This window comes from Grampus griseus (genome assembly GCF_964374135.1).
Source record: "Grampus griseus genome assembly, chromosome: 17".
Lineage (NCBI taxonomy): Eukaryota > Metazoa > Chordata > Mammalia > Artiodactyla > Delphinidae > Grampus > Grampus griseus.
This window is the reverse complement of record NC_139011.1, coordinates 45,083,623-45,106,751: the sequence shown is the minus strand read 5'-3', so window position 1 is coordinate 45,106,751 and position 23,129 is coordinate 45,083,623. Positions and strand designations below refer to the sequence as shown.

Below are 23,129 nucleotides of genomic sequence, written 5' to 3'. Positions count from 1 at the left end.
AAAACTAATGGCCCATTCATGGGTATGTGCATGTGCAGAGCAGCAAAAAAAATTTGTCATCTGACATGTATAATCCCTGATGAAGTGGAACACGGTGACACCCTATCTTGTCTCAGTTCTCATACTGTAAACTAGTGTCCTTTTCAGGATATATTTAGTGTGTTTTTTGCAATTTTGTGCTTTTTATGGGTGATTTTGCTCTTTAAAATGGTCCCTAAGTATAGTGCTGTGTACTGTTCCTAAGTACCTTACAGAGAAAATATGTGTTAGATAAGATTCATTCAGGCTATGAGTTATAGTTCTGTTGGCCATGAGTTCAATGTTAGTGAATGAACAACAGATATTAAATAAGGTATCTTAAAATAAGGTGACACCCTAAGGTTATGTATTCATCTGTTGGTGACAATAATGTGACCAGAGGTTTGCAGAAACCTAATGCTATATTTCTCCTAGGGACAATGATATAGTATTCACTAATTCAGTGTTTGAGAAACTTTAAAGAACATAACTACCACCAGTAACAAAAATCAACTAGATGTAGATATGTAGCAGTGAACTAAAAAATTAGAATCTATAATGGAATAATGTGTGCTATTACAGATTTTTTTATAGTTTGCAAATTATAAGTTAAAAAATTTAGTACAAAGATAAAAGACCCTCCTGCTCATTATTCAACTCAAAGTATAGGTTTGACTGTAGTGCTTTTTTTTTTTAGACCAAATTAAAATTTAATATGACATCAAGTTGCCACCAAACATGCAAATATCAGTTATTTAATTAACACCCAAACCTGATTAGACAGAGCTACTGAGAGAAATACTCCAGAAGACAGGCATACAACTCAAGTTCACATCAATGACCTCATTGAAGGGTGAGTGAGCCCTACTGTAAAGCTCCTGCAACTGGTTACTGGTAGGTCCAGTCACAGGGGAGAAGGCAGCTGGGTCTCTGGCTGGTTCCCATCCCTTGGACAAGTCCTGTTTCTGGGTGTCTGGACAGGAGATTGGAAAGGAGAGGGAGCCAGAGAGAGAGACAGTGACAGAAACAGACAGAGGGAGAAGGAGAAGGGGAGAGAGAGAGAGAGAAATAGACTGAGAAGCTAGGCCTAAATAGAGTCAAAGAAGCAGAAATACAGACAGGAAGATATCAAGCAGGAAGAGAGAACATATAGAAGATAGAGTCAACAGAGAAAGAATGAGGAAGCCAGACTTATTTTTAAAAAGAGAGAGAGTTAATCCAGGAGAGAAGATGACAGGTAAGGACACAGAAAGAAATAAAAACCAAGAGAACAGGGAGATGGCAAGACAGATCAAGAGATACAGAGAGGTAGAGAGAGAGTCAAAGAGAAATACAGAAGGAAAGGCATCCCTCTGACACAGGGATGCCTGCTGTCAACATCCTGTGGTGCCCCGGGCTCCCTGGAGGACCACTGGCCCATTCACACCTGGAACTAAGTGCTCTCTGACTGGCCAGCCAAGGCTGAGTCACCTGGGCCCCAGCACTGGGGCTCATCCTTACCCAGCCCCGTTTAAGCTGCATTCCCAGGGCTCTTCCAGGTATCTGGCATGTAATAGATGCTCAACGGACGGAAGAAAGGGGGAGAGAGAGGGATAGAGAAACAGAGGAACACAAAGAAAAGGGATTCTCACAAACTCCTGGGTGGGAGGCCACTTGCCCATCCCACTTTGTGAAGGAGCTGAGGTTCACAGCGGCTTAATTATCTGTCCCCAAGTCATACGGTGGGTGAATCACACACATTCCAATCCTTGGGCAGATGACATGCACACACTTTCTTCAACCATTCATGTTTCATTAGATTTCTCTCTCTTTCCAGACACTTCTCGGAAGTGCCTTATTTTTGATGTTTAATTCAGTTGGAACTATAAATTGAAATATTCCATTCCTCTGTATTACCTACCCATCAAATATAGGTGTGGCCCTTAAGGTTTAACCTCCTTTCCTTTTCTCTTCTATTTCCTATCATTCTTTCCAGGGTGATTTCTCATGGCCTCAAATACCACCTTCAAGTCAGAAAACTAAAACCAAAATTTCCAACCATGACATCTCTGCTGGCTCTGGACCTGAATCTCTAAATACCTGTCTGACTTATCCACAAATGTCCCTGTCACAAATCATGCTCAACATGTTACAAACAAACTCATTTTCCCCTGCATGAGCCATTGTTTTCTGCAATATGTAACTTACCTGAAGTAATGAGCTTTCTTCCTTATTATATAAAGTTTATCCTCACAACAATCTTCTAAGTAGGTGCTGTAGTATGGATGAGGGCAGGGTTGTACAGATGACATGAATTAGTCTTGAAATCATATTTGGTTCTGATACTTACTGTGTGGTCTTAAGCCAATTACTTTTTTTTGAGCCTCACTTTCATGGACAGTAGATACAATGTAGGTTTTATTATCGTTCTACTTGAAAGTATGGTAGGTACCCAAAGTGGCAGCATCAACAGCCCACAGGGACTTGCAAGAAATACAGAATATCAACTTTACCCTAAACTTGGTGAATCAATACCTGTGACTTAATATGATCTTCCCAGGCAAATGGTTTGCATATTTAAATTTGAGCATCGCTGGTCTTGCCCACCCTTGCTAATACAAGGGTGTCATCACCTTCAGGGGAGTAGATCATTCAAGAATAGAAAAAGTCCTGTCTATAACTTACTAGAGCTACTGTTCCAAGTATTGCCAATGCTCCTGTTTATCCACCCATTATCAACTATATATAGCTGCTGTAAATGGATCTTTGATTTTAACCAGAAACCTTGAAATATCTAATTTAAATTGACTCCATGTTTATTTTATTCACTAGAGAAAGGCTCATTCTTCATTTACCATTTTAAATTGTACTCCCTCAACATTTTAAAATTTGGATTGTTCAATCTGAAGTTTTCTTTGTGTCCCATCCTTACAAGGAAAAATAGAAGTACCAGTTCTCACCTGAAATATTTGGAAAATGCAACCAAATCTTTGATTCAAATAGGGATGCCGCAATAGCTTACAATTCAAGCACAAAATCTCTCATACAATAACACTGCTTAAGCAAAACTGTTTCTAGATTCTAATACTACTTAACATTTATTAAACATTCATAATATACAATGCACTGTGTGAACTGAGAAGGCTTATAGATGCTTAATAATACATTTTATAATATAATCTTGTGTTGCTATTATCCTGACATACCACATTTCTAACAAGCTCCCAGGCAATGCTTATGCTGCTTTTCTGAGGACCATACTTTTCAATAAAAAGATTGTGGAACAAGAAGTATTACACGGAAGTCTGAGAAAGGAAGAACAAAAACAGTGATGGGGAGGAGGGCAGTAGGTGGTGGTGAGAGAAGAGAATTTGGCTTCTCTCTCTTTGAGAGTCAACTGTTAGCTCCTTAGAATCCATTATGGTAAAATTCAGTTGGGAAAAATCTGTCACTAAGAAGTTAACCATGGCACTTAGAATAGCTTATATTGAAGTAAATCCACTACTTAGAATTGGAAGGTAGCAAAATTTAGAAAGTCCAGTAACTATGTCTTTCTTATGTGCATATTCCATTCTTCATCTAGTGTTTTCATTCCTAGTTCCTTGACTTTTGTACATCCATCACATAACATATAACTCATAATGTCCTTATTGTTGCAGATCCTAAATTATCACATTTATTATAATCTCCTCTTTGACCCAAAGGTAATTAATAACATTAAAAAAATTCCAAATATGTGATTTTTCAGCATTTGGATTTAGTTCCTAGGCTTTTTTGCAATGTGATCATTGTGCTTTCTAGAAATATATTAAAGTTTTCCCTGCACCTTAATATGTCACTTAGAAATGTTTCAGGAAAATCTGAAAAGAACGCAAATACACACACCTTTGAATTACTTAACTACTCCTTAACTATCTCAACTTTTCATTTACTTGACTTATTAAAGATTGTAAGTACTGAAGTCATAGTCCAACAATTTTTGCCATGTGTATTTTCTTTAATTAAAGGATTACTTTATTAATTTTAAGTACCTAAAATGTACTAATTTAAAATGTACAATTTTTTAAAACATATATACATCAGTAAAACTATCACTCACATGAAGGTATTGAACATTTATTTTACATATGAATGCCATGTTATTTGCCACATAAAGCCTCTTAAATGTTACCACCTGTACTGTACGTTTTATAAATATGTTATAGCTTGAGTTCTAATAAAAATATTGCTCCCTACTTCCATTTCTATGACTTAACGTTTCCATTATCTTTAAACTCTTTTATCCTTTGCTTTATACAAATGTGAGTATCCAGGGTTATAGATTGATTTTTGACCCAATTTTAATCTCTTTAAATAGGACTATTTAACCTGTTTACGAGTGTGATGACTCATCAGTACCTGTGTCAATCTATCTTATGCCAATTTTAATGCTTCCTTGTTGTTTTTCACCACTTCCTCTATAATCCAAACAATTGGAATATGTGCTCTATTTTTATTTGTAACACATCTCATTGTCAAATTCACTTACAATGATCTACTACTACATGAAGCAGTAGGTATTGATTTTCTGAGGGCAAGATGCACATAAAACAAGGTTTTAATTCATGATCTCTCCAATGAGTAATTAAAAAAATTTTATTTGTACACTACCAGTATTAGCATTACACACAAATTTGCTACTTTTCCCCCTTCTATAATTAAAACTAGGGAAAACAAAACTGTACTGACTGGTTTTCCCATTTTGCCAGATTAACATTTGGTATGCCTTTATTCTACAGGTTCTGTGCACAGTGACAAAGTCCTTTTATTTTACTTATGTTTAGCTTAAGAACATGAATATCTTTATCTACATTGCATGCTAAAAATAAAACAGTATTTATTTGCTCTATATATTGAACGTTTAGCATGCCTTTTCACAGTTTATAAACTGAAATTTTAGACCCAACTTACAAATTTTAGCATTTAGTTTTATAACTCTACCTAACAATGTAACCTTAATGCTGTTTAACTAATGCTTACCACTAATTTTTTCATACAATTGCCTCCTTTTATGTTATTTTAATTCATGTTCTTTGTTGGCTGCAGTACATAATTCAGCAAATTTTTCAAGGATGGTACATACTTTCTCAACCCCTGCGTATCTGTGAATGTCTTCTAGTTGCCTTGGTACAGAAATAATTTGGCAGGGTATATAATTGGTTTAAAATTATTTTCCCTTAAAACTGTAGATATTGTTCTACTGTTTTCTGGCATTTACAGTTGCAAGAGAAAAATCTGAGGTCAGCCTAACTGTTGCTTTCTTTTCATTAAATTTTAATGGTACCCTGTGAACTTTTTCAATTTGCAGATCTAGCTCCTTCTTCAACTCTGGACATTTTTCTTCAGTTAGTTCCTTATAGTTTCAGCTTCATTTGCTTTGTCCTCTGTTTCAGGTATCCCTATTCGACGTAGATTTTATGTCCTGGGCAGGTGCTCTAGGTCTCTCTTCTTCTCTTTACTTGATTTCTTTTCTCTTTTTTTCTGCATGAAAATTTCTCTTGTTTTGCGTTAACTTCAGTAATTCCATTTTGTGCCCTATGAGGCTTGCACATTTCTGTTATCTCTATGAGCTTCCTGATACTTTTCAATCTCTCTGGCAATAGCCTCTTTATCATTGAGCATAGGTCTTTAGGCTCCTGTGTGATATGATACTCAATCCTTACTACCTCATCTATTTCCACCGCTATATTCAAGAGGCGGCATTTTCTCAATTACTTAGTTGTCTTTCTTCCGAAATGCGGTATTACGACCTTGAAAATAATAAACAGAACTTAATTCCCGACTGTTTGAATCAGCACAAAGATTCTCACCGATAATTATTCACGGTTTTATTGAAATGTTTTATTTTTCCTTCTTACCTTTTGAATAGTACTTCTTAGCAATGGGACCAAAAGTGGTCCCATTAAAATAGATGTTCCGAAGTACCGAACAAAACAAAACAAACGTCCAAAACAGTGCTCCTACGTCATCTCTGCCCGCCTCACGTCAGGGCCAATAGACTGGTGTAGCTTTATTGCTGAAGGGGCTGTAGCGCGGATCAATTGCAAGGCTGCAAACTTCAGCCTGCTAAGACAAACCCCAGCACGCCATCGCGCTCCACCCCCGCCCCGCCCCGCCCCGCCCCAACCTGCCCCGCCCCACCCCGCCCCAACCTGCCAGGCCCTGCCGCATCAGCGCGGGTCACGGGAGTGCGCACGCGCAGCATCCGGTTCTTCTTCCTCCTCTCTCCGATGACTCAGCTTAGATCCGGTACCGCCTTGAAGGCGGGGCTGGATCCTAGCTGCGGCCAATGGCGCACGGGGTGAGGGTTGAAGGGTGGAAGGTGCTCCTTGCCGGTTGTGCTGGTTCCTTTCAGCAGCTGTGCTGGGTTACCTGGTCGTCATGGAGGCAGTCTTGACTGAGGAGCTTGATGAGGAGGAGCAGCTGGTGAGAAGGCATCGCAAAGAGAAGAAGGATTTGCAAGGTGACGGGGGAATGGGAACCTAGAAGTCGCCAGGACCCAGGGAAGGGTGCGTGGCGGGTCGCTTCTGGGAAATCTTGAGGGGTTTCTGATCTGGATCCTCCAACGCTTTTTCAAAGTAGCCAGTGGTCTCTTCCTTCCCGCCTTTCCAAGATCCCTTAATCCCCCAGACCTTCAGAAGCTTCCTCTTCTCCGGTCCGTCGCGTTCCCCCTACCCCGCGCCGCCGCCCGGGTGTGGGTTTCTGAAAACACCGGGAAGCCACCGTCTTGGACCCAGACCCCCTTTCCTGTCTCCCCTTCCTGTTCCTACCCTACTTGCCGACACTTGCCCTACTCGGTGCGTTTTGAAATATCTCACCTAAATTTTGAGGACTCGGAAGGGGTACTTGAAAGATTTAAAAATCTACTTTTTTTTTTTTAAAGTTTTTCCACCTCCCACACCAAACAAACTCACGGTTATGTTAATAAAATTTTTCTTTTTTTTTTTTGAGGGGGTGTCTTAGCTTCATCTGGACCCTTCTCTGTAACTATCTGTTGTGTAATTACTCTTCTTGCTTTCATAATTACTTTTTCTAAACTCTTCACCGTTTACCATCCCCTTATTGTTACTATTTCATATTTATTCTTAATCCCAGGGTTTATGACTTAATGGTTTTGGTGTCTTTTCAGCCAAAATTCAGGGTATGAAGAATGCTGTCCCCAAGAATGACAAAAAGAGGAGGAAGCAACTTACTGAAGATGTTGCTAAGTTAGAAGCAGAAATGGAACAGAAACATAAAGAGGAGCTGGAGCAATTGAAGCAGACTTCTAAGGAGAGTAAAGTAGGTGAAGTAATGTTTCTCTTTGTCTACCTTTGAAAGCAACTGCCACTTCTACTACACTGTTTATTATATAAAATCATAAAATCGGAGGGAAAGAAGTCACTTAGTCACGCTCATGCCATCACCTTTCACTGATATTTTTCCAACCAGGTTTACATGGTAGTGTGTTTTTTAAGGAAGGCCAGCAAAGAAAACTATTGCCCCAAAGATGAACAGATTGATAAAATGGACTAAAGGAAGCTTTACCAAATGAAAGTTGGAAGACCAGTCTCCTAGTCTCAGAATTGCCATTAAATAGGATTGTAACCTGGGCAAATTTACTTAATCTTCTTGAGCATAAGTTCTTCACATATCATATGATACCAATAGTACTGCTGTTTAAGCACAAGATTTTTTTTAAGAAATGGGATAACAAATGTGAAATCATTTTTTAAGTTAAAAGTGCTTTATGAACAAGTTGTAAAAGATGAAATTTACTGATGTTTCTTGGGTAAATTGTAGCATGTTAACTGTCATCATTTTAGCTAATATTTATTTCATCATTGTAGCCATACACAATGTGTTGTATGCCACACACTTTGTTTAATATATTACATTAATTTTCTCATAATTCTCATAATAACACACTATAAAGTATTACCTCTGAAGTAAGTGTAGATAATCCCATTTTTCAAATGGGAAACAGACTCAGAGAGATTTAAAACTTTGTTCTAAATTTATAACAGCCATTGAGTACCAAAGCCTGAATTCAAAATGAGAGCTGTCTTACTCCAGAATGTGAATACTGAATTCTGTTATAATTTTATCTAGAGTGGTAGCTTATTACATGGGTTTTAGATACCAAAGATCACAGACTCCATAACCTCATTCTCATTATTGATAGTTAGAAAGTTCTTATGTCTATGCAAAATTTTATCTACCATAAATAAATTTTATTTTATTTGGTTCATTTTTGGTCTGCTGTTGACGGGGAAAACAGCTTGTCTGTACTGATTTACAGTTATTGTATTAAACATAGTTTTATTTTCTTTAACTTTTTTGTCAAGAGCCTGGCTTTCCGTGCCTTTTATTTCCAAGTAACAAGGCATGATGCTCTAGGTGTTTGTGTTGTTACAATCATGGTATTCCTAATTGTCTCCCTATCTTTTCTATTAGTGAGATTTGTTTGCTCTCTCAGGCCTTTCAATTTTGAGATTTCTTTCCTAGTTTTCCAAGGACAAAAATGTTTAATTGTTAAGCTACATATTGTCCAACTGTTAAAATACAAACTCTCATTTTACTTTATCTTTTTTTTCTTAAACTGAAGCCTGTTTTCTTTCTGAATGTCACCTGAATTCTTTTGTCACTGCTTTCTCCTTTTTTTTCTAGATGCTTTTTTGTATCTTGCCTGTTGTCAGTATGGCAGTTTGTAAAATTAGCACATTCCTCTGAAAAATATAAGAATCCTAATTTCACTAAAGTTGATAACTGCTCTTTGAAGTCTTAATCTGATTTTGATATTTTAATCATTTGGTCCATAGCCTTAGGGACTGCTGACTCTGGTATTAGAGGCCTTGATATGTTTCATGTATGTGTCATACTAAAAACTAGCTTAACTTATACTTGTGGTAATAAACTACTAGCTACTAATCCTGATAGTTTTAAGTCTAGCAGTTTATTCTTTAGCAAACACATAACAGCCATTTGTTGATTAAGATTAGTTGTAATATCCTAACAATAATTATAGATTAAATTTTCTACCTAAAAGTTTTTCAGTTTGTAGATGGGAAAGGATAGAAAAATCTCAACTTCCTACCAGGGTCAAGAAGCAGTGCTCATCAGGTTCTGGCTAATTAAGATAGAGAAAGGCCTTTGCCACCACATTTGAGGTTATGAAAGTAGTAATGACAGAACCTTACACATTCTATAAGTATAACATTTAGAGAAGGGAAGGGTGGAATGCTGAATGAGTTGTGGCCCTTATAGGAAGTATTTAGATGAATGGAGTAGGCATTCTAAGAAGGAAGGAAACCATGCAGGAATGAGCATTGTCTCTGAAGAGCTATAAGGAAAGTTCTTGGGAATCTGACAGTTCTCCCTTAAATACAGAGAAAGTAGACAGAACCATGTCTCATTTAGTATTGTGCTGTATCTAGTGCTGTTATTCAAATTTGAATTGTGGGATGACACATATTTGTGACTTTTGATAATAATTTAATAATATAATACTTTGAATAATAACTTAAAGGTATTTTTCATTAACTTGTTAATGTTTTTTGTTTCCCTCAGATAGATTCTGTTGCTGTCAATATTTCAAACTTGGTTCTTGAGAGTCAGCCGTTTCGGATATCAAAAGCACAAAAGAGACGGGTATGAAAGTCACCTAGTATTTGTTAGTGCTGTGTGTGTAATACTATCTTAGGTGTTGTATTGGAAGTGAATAGAAAAAAAATGGAGTTCCTTGCCAGAGGACCTGAACTAATATTTATTAGGCTTTAGATTATATGAAATCTCATTTAGTCCCGACAGTAATCCTGTGAAGTAGGATTTCTTATCCCCATTTTATAGAGAAGAAAATAGCCCTGAAGCAGTATAAAATAACATGTCCAGTTTGCAGTTCTCATAGGAGAGTGGGGCTAGGAAAGGGGATGTGCAAAGGATAAATTTTTTTTTTTTTTTTTGCGGTACGCGGGCCTCTCACTGTTGTGGCGTCTCCCGTTGTGGAGCACAGCCTCTGGACACGCAGGCTCAGCGGCCATGGCTCACAGGCCCAGCCGCTCCGCGGCATGTGGGGTCTTCACGGACCGGGGCACGAACCCCTGTCCCCTGCATCAGCAGGCAGACTCTCAACCACTGCGCCACCAGGGAAGCCCACAAAGGATATTTTTTACAAATATGTTTTTCCAGACTTAATTCAGAATTTGAAGAGTGTGAGCCCAGGTGATACTGATGTATAGCTTTGGTTAAAAACTATGGTATTAAGTGGTAAAATAAGAATTTGAATCTAGAAGTTAAGCAAGATATAAAAATATCAGAATTATGTAGTTATATATGTATTGGTTAGTTGTGATGAAAATTCAGAGAAGGAAAAATTCATTGTACTAAGTGTTACATAGTTGGTATTTAAGGAAATATAGTTATTTAGTTAGGATATTTAAAGTCAGTGAAACAGCATGCACAAAAACAAATATGGGAATGAAATTTTGCCTCACCAAAGATCTGTAAGGAAACTGATTTATTGGACGTAATAAGTTTATGATATCAAAATTATGGGCGTGAGATTAGATAGGTAAGGGCTTTTGAAAAAGAACAAGGGGTTTAAATCCAATCTTTCTTTCCCAAATATTGTTATTAACACTTGATGTTTTCTAGGATTTAAATGTTTAAACGAGCTTTGCGTCTTATAATTTAGTACATAATTTAATAGAGCATGGAATTTGGTGTCAGTCAGATGGAGGTTTTAATCCCATTGTGGTGGCTTTGGGTAAGATTCTTAACCTTTTTAAGCTTCAGTTTCACATGTATAGAATGGGGGAAAATAATACCTACTTCATAGAGTTATTGTGAATATTAAATAATTTACTGTTTCCAAAGCCCTAAAACAACATTTTTACTATGATTTGGGTCAAGTGATAGTATTGTTCACTGTGTTAAATACTGCATAGTACACCTCTTAAGAAATTCAACCTAAGACAAGTTTTTTTGTTTGTTTGCTTGAAAGTTGCTTAAGTTGCACCTTGTCAAACATTTCTCATACTATTGTAAAATTTTGTTCTTGAGTAATTATTATAACTGTGAATTTCATAGACTGATGAAATTTAGGTTTCATGGTATTTTGGAGGTTATTTAGTTCACCACCTCTATACTTATGATATGTATTCTGTTATAGCCTTATTATTGTCATCTATTTTCTATAGATCAAAAGTGAAGGGCAGAAGTTTTGCTTGGCAGAAACATAACAAAATATTTGTTGGAGTTGCCTCTACCTAGTAATTGCTATATCTTAGAGTAGCAACTATTTAATTCTGGCAAACATGACACAACTCTTTCCTGTCTTTATCAACACTTGTTCACCCTACCTGGTCCCTTAGGCAACAAAACAAACTAATTCCCTTACGTTTCTCAAACATTTTGTTACTTTTCTCCTAAAATATTGTATAGCTGAAATGTGTACCTTTTCCAGCTATACTCTCAAAAAATGTAGTATCTTTTATAGTCAGCTGCTTGGCAACACTTCTCTGCTGAGTCAACACTTGGCAGAGAAAACACCCTATAAGTAATGGCCAAAGTTTCTTATTGCTTTGTTATATTAATAGGATTTGGGGACAGAAAACACTGAAAGTTTATAGTATTTAAGAAAATGGAAACTGAAGACAGGGTAGATAATTGGGTATTAGACTTATGCCAAACCACTTTTATTTTCCCCCAGAGGCACCAAGGAATGAAAAGTCAGCTAACTAATGATGTCATCTATGGGAGAGATACAACTCTCTGGTAGAAAAACATGACAAAATGTTATGAAGGTTTATTATTGGAATATTGTAGAGCAAATCCCGTATTTTCAATCTAGAAAAGCATAGGGAGTATTTTATTTACTTCCAAGAACTTCAGTGAAAACTTATTGGTATGGTGGAAAGAGCCCAAAGTAGAACTTAGAAGAACTGGGGTCCAAAAATAAGAAATTTGAGAGCTGGAATGAGATCTAGTTCAATTTATTTTATAAATGAGAAAGCTGAGGCCCAGGTTGTCTCAGTGGCATGCTGAAAGTTTAATACAACCCCTGCACTAGTACCCAGCTCTTAAGATTTCTCTTCAGAGTTGTTTTTGCTGTATTACTATACTATTACCACATGGCTCTAGTTTTACTGACAATATATTTATGATTTATGTGCTATTTTCATCATACATACATTTTCACTAGAATTTATTGGTGCCATTCTACCTCCAGGACTAGGGTTGTAGAAAGGAAAGTGCCTCATGCCACTGGAAAACTCTGCATGGTTGGGAAAACAATGCAATGTGTTTCCCACCTAGTGCCCTGAAAAGGAAATACAATTGCTTTGTAATATTGAAGCAGAGCATGAGGGAAAAAATGAAATGATTGGATTAGTATTTTAGAGGCTTAAATTAAGGTTTTACAGATAGTATAAAGTTCCACTCTTCCAGGAACTAGTACCTGACGTCATTAACTCCAGCTCCCATCTACTCCAACTTTTATTCTGATTCAGGTGCCTGGATAGAAGGAGCTCTCTGTGTTGTCCTTGGTCCCTGCTCTGCTTCTAACCAGCTGTATGGCCTTTGGAAATCTTTCTACGTGCTGTTTCCTCAGAAGAGGAAAATGAGGGGTTTTGGATTAGATGATATTCAAGGTGCTTATCCTTTCTCTCCCCTCTGAAAATGTTTTTTATAGTCTTTTAAAAAGTAATAGTGCCATCTTGTGTTTTAAGATTTTATGCCACTGTGATCCACAGTTGTAGGTATGCAGTGAAATAAATTGTTTCATGGTATTTCTGGCATGGTTGGAGTTGGGAAGAAAAAGCAAATAGGTTTATGTTTTATTAAGAAGATAATACTGCTTTTGATTCAGGTAACTTAGAAATCACTTTAGGTTTATCTGGCACAGCACATAACAGGCATGTAGTAGAAGCAGGTGGCATTAAGTGAAATTGAAAATTGCCTTTCCATTCACATCTTCTGTCGTAAGGAAAGGTTAGATTGGGGAAATAAAAATCTTTACCTTTTCCTTCTTTTTCTTGGCTTATCTAAATGCTTCACTGTAGTTTGCTACCAATATCAAGATTTATGTTGATAGAATGTAGTTTAACAATTTTTATTCTCTTAAATTGAAAAGCACTTGCTCCCAGTATACAAGTAAAACATACCATAGAGAGTTAGAAAGATGTTCACACACACAAACATGCAGGCACACACACAAAGCAAAATAAACTTATTTTGTAATCCTGCCATCCAGAGAAAAGCACTGTAAATATTTTGTGTATCTCCTTCTAGTGTTGTTTTTTAAACTATGTATGCATAGACTTAATATATATTAACTGTATACCATCGTTTTGGCCCCCCAACCTCATCTTTTGACACTTTTATCTGGTACTCTAGCTATATGAACTGTGTTCAGCTATGAAACATATAGTGCTTTCTGTCTTTTGATCCTTGCTATTCCAAGTGTCAGGAGTTTTTTCTCTTTTTTCCCAACCTTCCCACTCTACTTCTTATCCACCCTTCATGTCACAAATCTCTCATTACCCTCTCCCCATCCCATTATAACATTTGAATAAGGAAAGCAAGCTGCAGAGTGTAATGTATGATAGGACTTTTGTTAAAATACTGTTTTCTGTACATTTTCTATGAGTACATCTGTATTTATTAAAATACATAGAAAAAAAATCTAGAAGGATACACATCAGACCTCTAGAGCAGGCACTGGGATTGGCAGGGGAACTTTAGATTATCTATAATATTCTAACTTTTTTATAGAGAAGAATATTTTTATGTTACTTTAGTTAAATGTGTGTGTGTTTGTATGTACACATTTTTTTTTTTAAAGCTGGATATATAGAGCTCCTATACCCTTCTAAAGACCTTAGCCATCTAATGCCTCGCTGGTGAGCTGGTGATTTAGCACATTAAGACCTCACTGGTGGAGTGATAAGTTAAAAAGTTTGGATTAGCTTGGACTTAAGTATGACAATGATGTTGCTTTAAGGCCTAGGACAACTCAGTCCTAAGATAGTACTTTGAAATCGGTAAGTAAAGTTTGTAGATACTTGGCATGTAGTTTTTTTTTTTAAAGAAGATGTTGGGGGTAGGAGTTTATTAATTAATTTATTTATTTTTGCTGTGTTGGGTCTTCGTTTCTGTGCGAGGGCTATCTCTAGTTGTGGCAAGCGGGGGCCGCTCTTCATCGCGGTGCGCGGGCCTCTCACTATCGCGGCCTCTCTTGTTGCGTAGCACAGGCTCAGTAGTTGTGGCTCACGGGCCTAGTTGCTCTGCGGCATGTGGGATCCTCCCAGACCAGGGCTCGAACCCGTGTCCCCTGCATTAGCAGGCAGATTCTCAACCACTGCGCCACCAGGGAAGTCCGGCATGTAGTTTTTAAATAGACTTCAAAGAAAAATTTGAGGGCTTTCTTTTGTCCTAGTACAGAGCTAGGTGCTGTACACACAGATGAGAAATAACATTTGCCTTTAAAGGAGTTCACAATATAGAAAATTCTACAAGTGATGAGATCATCAATATGATAATGCTTGTGGGAGATGGGAGAAAAATGTTTCTGAGAATTTTATATTTCATCCCCATAATAAATGTAAATTAGTCCTAATTATTAGGAATTAACCTTCCTACACTGTCCTCTTCATAGGACAAAAAAGCTGCACTGGAAAAGGAGCGGGAAGAAAGGATAGCTGAAGCTGAAATTGAAAACTTAACTGGAGCTAGACATGTAGAAAGTGAAAAACTTGCTCAAATATTGGCAGCTAGACAGTTGGAAATTAAACAGATTCCATCTGATGGCCACTGTATGTATAGAGCCATTGAAGATCAACTGAAAGAACAGGACTGCAGTCTGACTGTGGCTGCCTTAAGATGTCAGACTGCTGACTATATGCAAAGCCACGTGGAAGACTTTCTGCCATTTTTAACAAATCCTAATACAGGAGATATGTATACTTCAGGTAATTTATTTTTCTTTACTATGTCTTGTTGTGGCTGTGGTGGTTGTTAAATAAAGTGCTTCCTGGAACTGATAATAAAAATAACCTGAATGGTCCTTATGGGGGAAAAAAATCTCAACATTTAGGCAAAATTATTTTCTATAACTTTAATAGATACTAGCACATTTTGGTTTATTAAGATCTTTTAAGTACTTAACTATTTTGTAGTTAAAATATATTAATCTTTTATCTAAGATAGGAATAGGAATCATTATTACTATTTTTAAAAGTGTGTTAATAAGTTCTATTTCACAAAGTTAAGCTTTGACTAGTTTCTGGAAGTATAGGGCCTGAAGACCACCAGTATAGAATGATTAGGAAAACTAATTCCTCCTTTTATCCTGTAGTTTGGGAGATTTAATTTTATTCTCAATAAGCTATAATATTCAGGCAAAATTTGACTTTGCAAAACCAAAAACAGATGAGTTAATAACCTGCCTTATTATTCTCTATAATACCTTTGATAGTTGGGAAGGTAAAAAAATGTACAACGAGCAAATAAAGGAGAGAGCAAGTGAAAATCTGAAAAAGTTTCTTAAAGAGAAAGGGGAGTAAGGGAGAAAGTTAGTCCTTGAGATAAGACAGCAGGTGTGTCAGTATCTACTGGGAGCAAGTCATATGGCCAGGATGTATTGAAGAGGGAGGGGATGGTTAAGGGTGACTTGTTTAATGGAGTCCCCAACTGCTAGTTGTAGGGCAGTGGAGAGGAGGTGGCAACTCAGCATGGTGAATCAGAGAAAAAGACAAAAGACTTAATTACCTTCATTCCTTTAGACTTTAGACAATATTTATTGAAGGCCACAGTGTGGCAAGAACTACTGTAGGCACTGTTCTGAGCACTGGATATGAGACAGTGAATGAGACAGATACACGGGACATATTTTCTCCTAGATGCCCATAATTCTTTCCCCTTTCTCTAAACAGGAAGTTAGAGGTGTTAGTTTCCCATGTTAACTTTCTGTATAAAAGTGTGTATGCTCAAGATATGCCATTAAACTCTGCAGTTAGGTCTTTTATGTCCTCTCAGGACTGATCTAGGAAGACCCTTCTTTGGCTAGAACTGATACTGATAACAAATAAAGTAGACGTTTCCAAAATATGTGAAGGCACTATTTGATGCTATCACTGGGAAAGGAGTTTCAACTCATTTTACTTTTACTCTGATTCTCTTCTCACATTTCTTACAGTGTCTTATAGTGAACCTGATATTATAAAGGATGCATTTTTTAGTCTTTCAACATATTCCTTCAGATGCAGATTTGGACTTTAAAATGTGAATATGGTGGCAATCTTGGGGTCATTGCTTGGGTCAAGAGAGAGGCAGGCTTATAATGTAGTTGAGGTCGCTGGGCCTTAGGCTGAGGGAGAGAAGCAGAGATGAATTGCTTTGCTCTTCGATGGAAAGTTTGAGTGAATTAAATTTGGATTGGGAAATGGATTAAATTCTGGAGAATATAGGTAGAGAAGGAGGAAGTTCATAACTTGGGCAGTTTCATCAGAAATTGTGGGAGGTATAAAAGGGACTAACATGAGTTCTAAAAATTATTAAGTGCTATATTCTGATCTATTTTCTACAGAAGAGTTTGGAAAATACTGTGATGATATCATAAACACCGCTTCATGGGGAGGTCAGCTTGAGGTAAGTTTGTTATTATTCATAGTGGCATTGTTAAATTATTTTAAAAAATCCCTTCTGTAGTTTTCAGACATATTTCTCAGATGATCCAAATTTCCCTTTCAAGGTTCCTTTTCTTTATATATTTGCTGTTTCTCTACTGAAGCATTGAAAAAGGGAGTTAATATTCTTAGGCCTTTAATTTAAGTATGTACCTTTGGGAACTGAAGCACTATTTCATTTTAAATAGCCCAGTGTTTGATCATTGTGTTGGTGAGGCTAGTGTTGCATCTGCGTATTTCCATTTGTGATATTGCTACTGGCCATATATTTGAATTTATGGACATATGAAAGTGAAGATTTTACTCAAGTACAGTAAAATTTACCCAAGTGGCTCAACTGATGAAAATCACTATTGGAAAAGTAACATCTCTTACATCAGAAATAGAAAACAATATTTTAATGTGAGAATACACGTCAAATCCTCCCACAATACATCAATTACAATTGTGTCTTGAGTTCCTAGTCGATACTGACTGACTTGAAAGCAGTATTTGATGCATTAAAATTCACTTGTAAGAAAACAATATATTTAGTCACTTGTAGGGAGTTAATTACGATTTTTTTTAAGCTCTAATTATTTATCTTACTGTTAACTTTGTTTCATTAAAGCAAAATAAAACACCTAAGTGGTCCAAGTGGTGATGAGATAGCCTGGGGTATTAGAAGTCAGGGAGTAAGGGGGAAAGACTTGGGGCTAGGTTGTGGGTTTTTTTTTTTTTTTTTTTTCTGTGGTACGCGGGCCTCTCACTGTTGTGGCCTCTCCCGTTGCGGAGCACAGGCTCCGGACGCGCAGGCTCAGCGGCCATGGCTCACGGGCCTATCCGCTCCGCGGCATGTGGGATCTTCCCGGACCGGGGCACGAACCCGTGTCCCCTGCATCGGCAGGCAGACTCTTAACCACTGCGCCACCAGCGAAGCCCTAGGTCGTGGTTTTTCCTTGTGCTTCTCAGTTTTGTGACTTTGGGGGAGTCAGCCAACCTCCTGAGCTCCATTTTCCTTATTGAATGGGGATAATAAAACCCCTATGTGTATATGGTAGGCCATTTGTGGATATTAAATAAGGCAAAGAGTATATGCATAGAAGTTTGTAAGCTAAAGTGCCAGATAGATGAATCTAGCAGTATAATTAATATTATTGTGTAATTATGATTAGTCATCTTAAATAGTTTGTGGCTCTGACTATTTCACTTTAAGAACTATGTTGTTTGGAGATATGACATAATTGCTTCTTCAAAGTCTTTTTCTTAGCAGTGCTATATTTGTACCTCTTCTGAGCCACCAGAGGGAACTGTGTCCACTTGTTTTGTATGCCTCTCCTGGGTCTCTGAAACTCGAGAAGGTTACCTTTGTGACTACATTAGGAGTAATTAAAGATGCTTGAACTTTTTAATAAGAATCTCAAATTAATTTGAGTTCTAGAGACCTAAGTGACTCTTTTTAAATTGAGAAAAACCTTTTAAAACATCTTTTGAAGGACATTTTCTCATAAATTGTTTGTGAATTCATTTGAAATGAGTTTCTGTTTTCACAATGGGGTAAATTTAAATTATTAAAGAGAAATTCTTTGTATGATTTCTGAAGACTTAGATGGGATATTAAGATTTCCAGAGCTTGTTTTGCACCCTCCATTCCATGCTGCCTTTTAAAAAATGTTATTTGAGGTATAAGAAAAAAGTACCTCAAAGGAATATTTTACGAGATAGAACATGGGATTAAATTTGCTACTGTGTAGCACAGAACCTTTTCCATATTCTTGAATTAATTTCTTACCTTCGTTTAAAATTTCCTAAAAGGTCCATGTTCTGTTATAATGGGGCAGATAAACAGATCAGTGCATTATGACTGAAAACTGTTAAATGATTAATTTGTTTATGAACTTGAGCTCTAGAGTCAGACTTCTCAGTTCAGTTGCAAGTCATTTTGTTTCCTTGTGCTTGACTTCTGTTAACCTTTCTCTACCTGTAATTATAGTCTTTAAAATGTATAACAGTAGTACCTATCCCGTAAGGTTATTGTGAAGACTGAATGAATTAATACACATAAAGCACTTAGAATGCTTGGTCAAAGTAAGTCTAAAAAAATGTTACTACCAATATTCATTATTAACTATTATTCATCCAACTTTAAGCTCTAATTTTATATCATGTGTCATGAACTTAAAATTATATGTTAATCAGTTGGAAATTCCATGAAAGGATAGTGCAGTTCCTAAGCTCATTCTACTCATGCCTTGAAAATCATAGAGCAGTTGTTCTCAGCATTAGTACAATAGAGTCATCCGAAAAGCTTTTAAAAAAATAAACCTCCTATTCTTTCCTGCTTCCTCTGTCCTTCCCCTACCCCCTCTCAATTGTAATTGATTTGATCTGGTGCCTGAGTAACAGTATTTTAAAAAATCCTTTATTATGGAAATTTTCAAGGCATATTCAAAAGTAGAGAGACTAGTATAATGAATTCAATTTACTCATCCCCATGCTTCATTAACTATGGCATAGATATTTCCAAAAAGCTGTTGTACATCCAGGGCTTGAAACTTATGCATTTGATTTAGTAAACATTATATTTATTTGATTTTTAACAAATACGTGTTAAGTGCCCACTATGTGCTGGGCTCTTGGTGTACATTAAGGAAAAAGAGTAGATCCCTGCTCTGACTGCTTGCCCTATTCATGCATAAATTCAGTAGTTTATGATTTGAATAAGATTTACCTCTTTATTTCCCTTACTAATATATATATTGTTTGTTTGTTTTTTGGTTTTACATTTTCTCTTTTATAGCTAAGAGCCCTGTCTCACATTTTACGAACACCAATAGAGATAATACAGGCAGATTCTCCTCCTCTTGTAGTTGGTGAAGAATATCCAAAAAACCCATTAATACTTGTGTAAGTACCTAGAAATTCCTACTATTAATATTTTTCATGATTAAGACAAAAAGGATTATGAAAAAATTTTAGGTTATATATGTTGATTAATCGAAACAAGTCCATCTTCAGCAGCATTAATTATGCTTATTTTATGTAAAAGGCAATTACAGAATTAGAAAGCATTGTCAAAACATGTGATTTAGATAATTGTTTAAACCTCTAATGATTTAATCTTGTATATGAGTTAAGAATAAAGTCATTTCTAAAGGTTACAAAATTTTAGGATTAGCTCTCATGTTGTTCTGGTTTGACAGTAATGCTAAAAGTTTCAACAGGTGTAAAAGCTGAAATACATTCATGTTGCCTGATGGTTTATTCCTTAGAGATTTTTTTCTTCATATTGTAAAAACATGTTACATAATTGAGAGTTCTCTGAAACAGCATGGAGAGTTTGCCATTGGCTTTAGTGTTCATTAGCTAAGCCTACTAAGGTAGTCATTAATGGCTTGGGTTTAGGTAATAATTTAAGCTTGTTGAGCACTCAGCATCTCAGTTTTTCCTTTTTCACTCCAATGATTGTGTTTTACCTGACAAACTCAGCAGACAGAGTTATTGAACCAGATCTTACTGACTGCTGATGCTTTTCAAATAGTGTTGAACTTTTAAGTAATGAAGTCTATTGAATGATACCCTGTGAAGTGATTAATTCAAATTACTTGGTTTTATATACATAATAAACATTTATATACAGTGAATTGAATTACTTTTATCTAAATTACTTATTTCTCCTTTTTTTATTTCAGTTATATGAGACATGCATATGGCTTAGGAGAACACTACAATTCTGTTAAACGGTTGGTGAACACAGCTAGTGAAAATTGCAGCTAGTCTATAAAATGTTGCTGTTATGTTTTAGTACAGCGTGCTGATCTGAGTATTAATACCAAGTGTTGGATTGTTCTAAATGTTTCTGGAAAAAAAACAACTACCTTAAACCAGTTTTATGGCAAAGCTACTAACAGGTTTTTTAAAAATGTGTCAAAGATAAACTTTCACCAATGTCCCCTTAGTGGTGTTTTAAAAAACAGTTGTAAGTCCCTTGTGGAGAACATAATTTATAGACCAAGATGGTACCCTGTTTGCTGATATTTTTATTAAATATAGGATCCTGAACATTCTGTTCTGTGTTGAAATAGTTAAAAAATTTTTTTCTGCCTATTACTGAAAGCTTTCAGTAACCGTGTCAGTGTAATTTTTCTTGAAGAAGTGAAATGACTCAGTCTCTTTGACATTGCAATAATGTGGTGATGGTGATAGCAAATTTAATGAGTGCTTATAAATGAACGTGATTGCAGTAACTTTGGTGTTGATGGGATTAATGCTCTGACGCTTTTTATATAGCCCCATCAAAGTGCAGCTAAGAAGCTTGCTTTAATAAAGAATTAAAAAATATTTATTCAGATGGGAATCAGTTGTTATATTTTAAGAAATGAGACAAATTCATAGGTAAATATGTTTCCAATCAGATTTAAACCTCTAAAGAAGTACAGATGTCTTTTATTTGTATATAACTTAAAAAGACTCAGCAGATTATTGCTTTTCTAACTCATTTGTTATTCCTTTCTGTTTCTTAACTTCAGAATGGTTGTACCATCATTTCTTGATTATCTTCTTAACTATAAACTTTTATATCTTTGTTGTATTTTCTCCATCACTACTCAGCTACTTTGCTTGCCTTGCAGTCTTTTACACTAAGAAATAGTTTTTAGTTTCCCTTATTCTTTAACTTGTGAAAATTGAAGGAGTAGCAATATAAAAGGGTCCAAGGCCAAATTTACTTCAAATTCTTCCTCTTTTACAATTTGTCTTACAAGATCTCTCCCTTTGCTTCATTCTCTAGGATTACAGAATGCCTTCGTTAACTTATTTTGTTAGCCTTATTAATGTCACCTTTCCTCAAATATTTGAGAATATTTGTCTCAAGTATTTGGGCATTTTTTATGTGGCTGAAAGCCACTGTTGAGCCAAGACTGTATAATAAAATCAGTACAATACTTTTCAGTTGAATGATTTGTCTAGCTCAGATTTTAGGTTACTTGTAACAGTATTCTAAGAAGATAGTACCCATATGTACAAATGTGTCTGATAATTTGTTATGTAAGGGGGTATTATAAAAATGAAACCTTTCTGGTTTGATCTGTTTTTCTCAAATAAGAAAATAACTAGTAAGATTTTGCATCAAGTTTATAAAATTTGAATTTTTTCTCCATGAATGCGACTAATTTTTATAAGTAAATATTGGGTTTTATAATATTAAAAACAGGGTATCAGTATCACATGCCCAGCAGGTGACTGTGTGGGAACCTGGCAGGAGCTGTTCTGGTCATCTAGAGCAAATAAGTACTACATGAAGGTATTCAACTGCCAAAGATTAAAACCATTCTGCTTGCCAAACAAAATATATTCTGAAGGCTGCTTGCTTTGTAATCCTTGATCTGAATTTTTTGAGGGGTCTGAAATTTATAAAATAATGATATTGTAAAATACTAAGCAGCTTGGCTTTATTTTGAAGTAATCTGTTACTTTAAAAGAGAAGCATTAAGAAGTAATAAAACAAGATACAAAGATATCTAGTTATTATAAATTCCATCTATATTTAAAGTATTCTAAAATAACTTATTGGTAGCTATTTTTTTTCTAGCAGGATGAGTAGAATTGTCTTGATTGTAGATATATTTTTTAATTTTTATTATTTTTTAAATGGCCAATATGGTAATGAACAGGGTTTGTATGGTCAGCTTCTCTTCTTTCTTAAAACTTGAGATAAAAATTATTTTAGCTGTAACCTAAACACTAAAATTAAAGTCTTTAAAAAATGGCAGATGTTAACTTAATAGCAGCATATACTAATTTAATTTGCTGTATGATGCTGGTCTCTTAGGGAAGTTTGATAAGCTTTCTTTTGTCCTAACTCAGAAAAGTATATGTTAGCGTTCTGGAATATGTCTTTAGCCAAGAATTTTATCCACTTAAATATGTTTTTTAACTTATATAAAGCAAAAGAGAATGTGTGTAACTATAGTGAGCAATAAAATTTTGTTCATATTATCTGATGTTTGCTAAAATAAAAGATGAGTGAATTAAATCAACATTTGTTCAAATTGTTATTCTTTAATAATTTTAGAAGTAGATAAAACTTTTGTTTTAGAATTTTATTCAGCTTTTATTTTGTCCTCATATATAATTGAAAATAATAGTCACAGATTCTAATATTTATAACATTTATATTATTTTATTATTTTAAAATTATGAAAGGCAAATTAATTAGAAAAATATCTAAGACTATTGGGTGTTAAAGAAGAAAAGAAAAATGAATAAACATCTGTGTGTAAGAATATGAAGCAGTAAGAAGGAAATCTGTGCAAATTAGTGCTGCCACATATTTGTTAATACATTGTCTTGGTATAGATGGTCATGAACTAGCTGAAGGACAGTTTTTTTCTGAAAATTTAGTTTGTAATTTCATACTGTTTTTACTTTTACTGAACAAATGAGAGAGGG

General features: G+C 35.7%; 1 protein-coding gene across 1 annotated transcript; it reads left to right on the top strand.

The window, feature by feature from the left end:
- Positions 1–6,333: 6,333 nt before the first annotated feature.
- OTUD6B (OTU deubiquitinase 6B) lies at positions 6,334–22,717 on the top strand. The gene is made up of 7 exons (XM_082674858.1): positions 6,334–6,499; positions 7,166–7,317; positions 9,586–9,666; positions 14,672–14,984; positions 16,601–16,662; positions 19,480–19,586; positions 20,372–22,717. Exons 1-7 carry the CDS (start codon positions 6,418–6,420, stop codon positions 20,454–20,456), a joined length of 882 nt encoding a protein of 293 aa, XP_082530984.1. The 5' UTR covers positions 6,334–6,417; the 3' UTR covers positions 20,457–22,717.
- Positions 22,718–23,129: the final 412 nt, after the last annotated feature.

What these genes read in the sequence shown, in the direction of transcription:
- OTUD6B (XM_082674858.1), top strand. Translation starts at nt 6,418, where the DNA reads ATGGAGGCAGTCTTGACTGAGGAGCTTGATGAGGAGGAGCAGCTGGTG. An exon ending in AGACTTCTAAGGAGAGTAAA is followed by an intron (nt 7,318 to 9,585) that starts GTAGGTGAAGTA and finishes TGTTTCCCTCAG; the next exon opens with ATAGATTCTGTTGCTGTCAA. An exon ending in AGGAGATATGTATACTTCAG is followed by an intron (nt 14,985 to 16,600) that starts GTAATTTATTTT and finishes TATTTTCTACAG; the next exon opens with AAGAGTTTGGAAAATACTGT.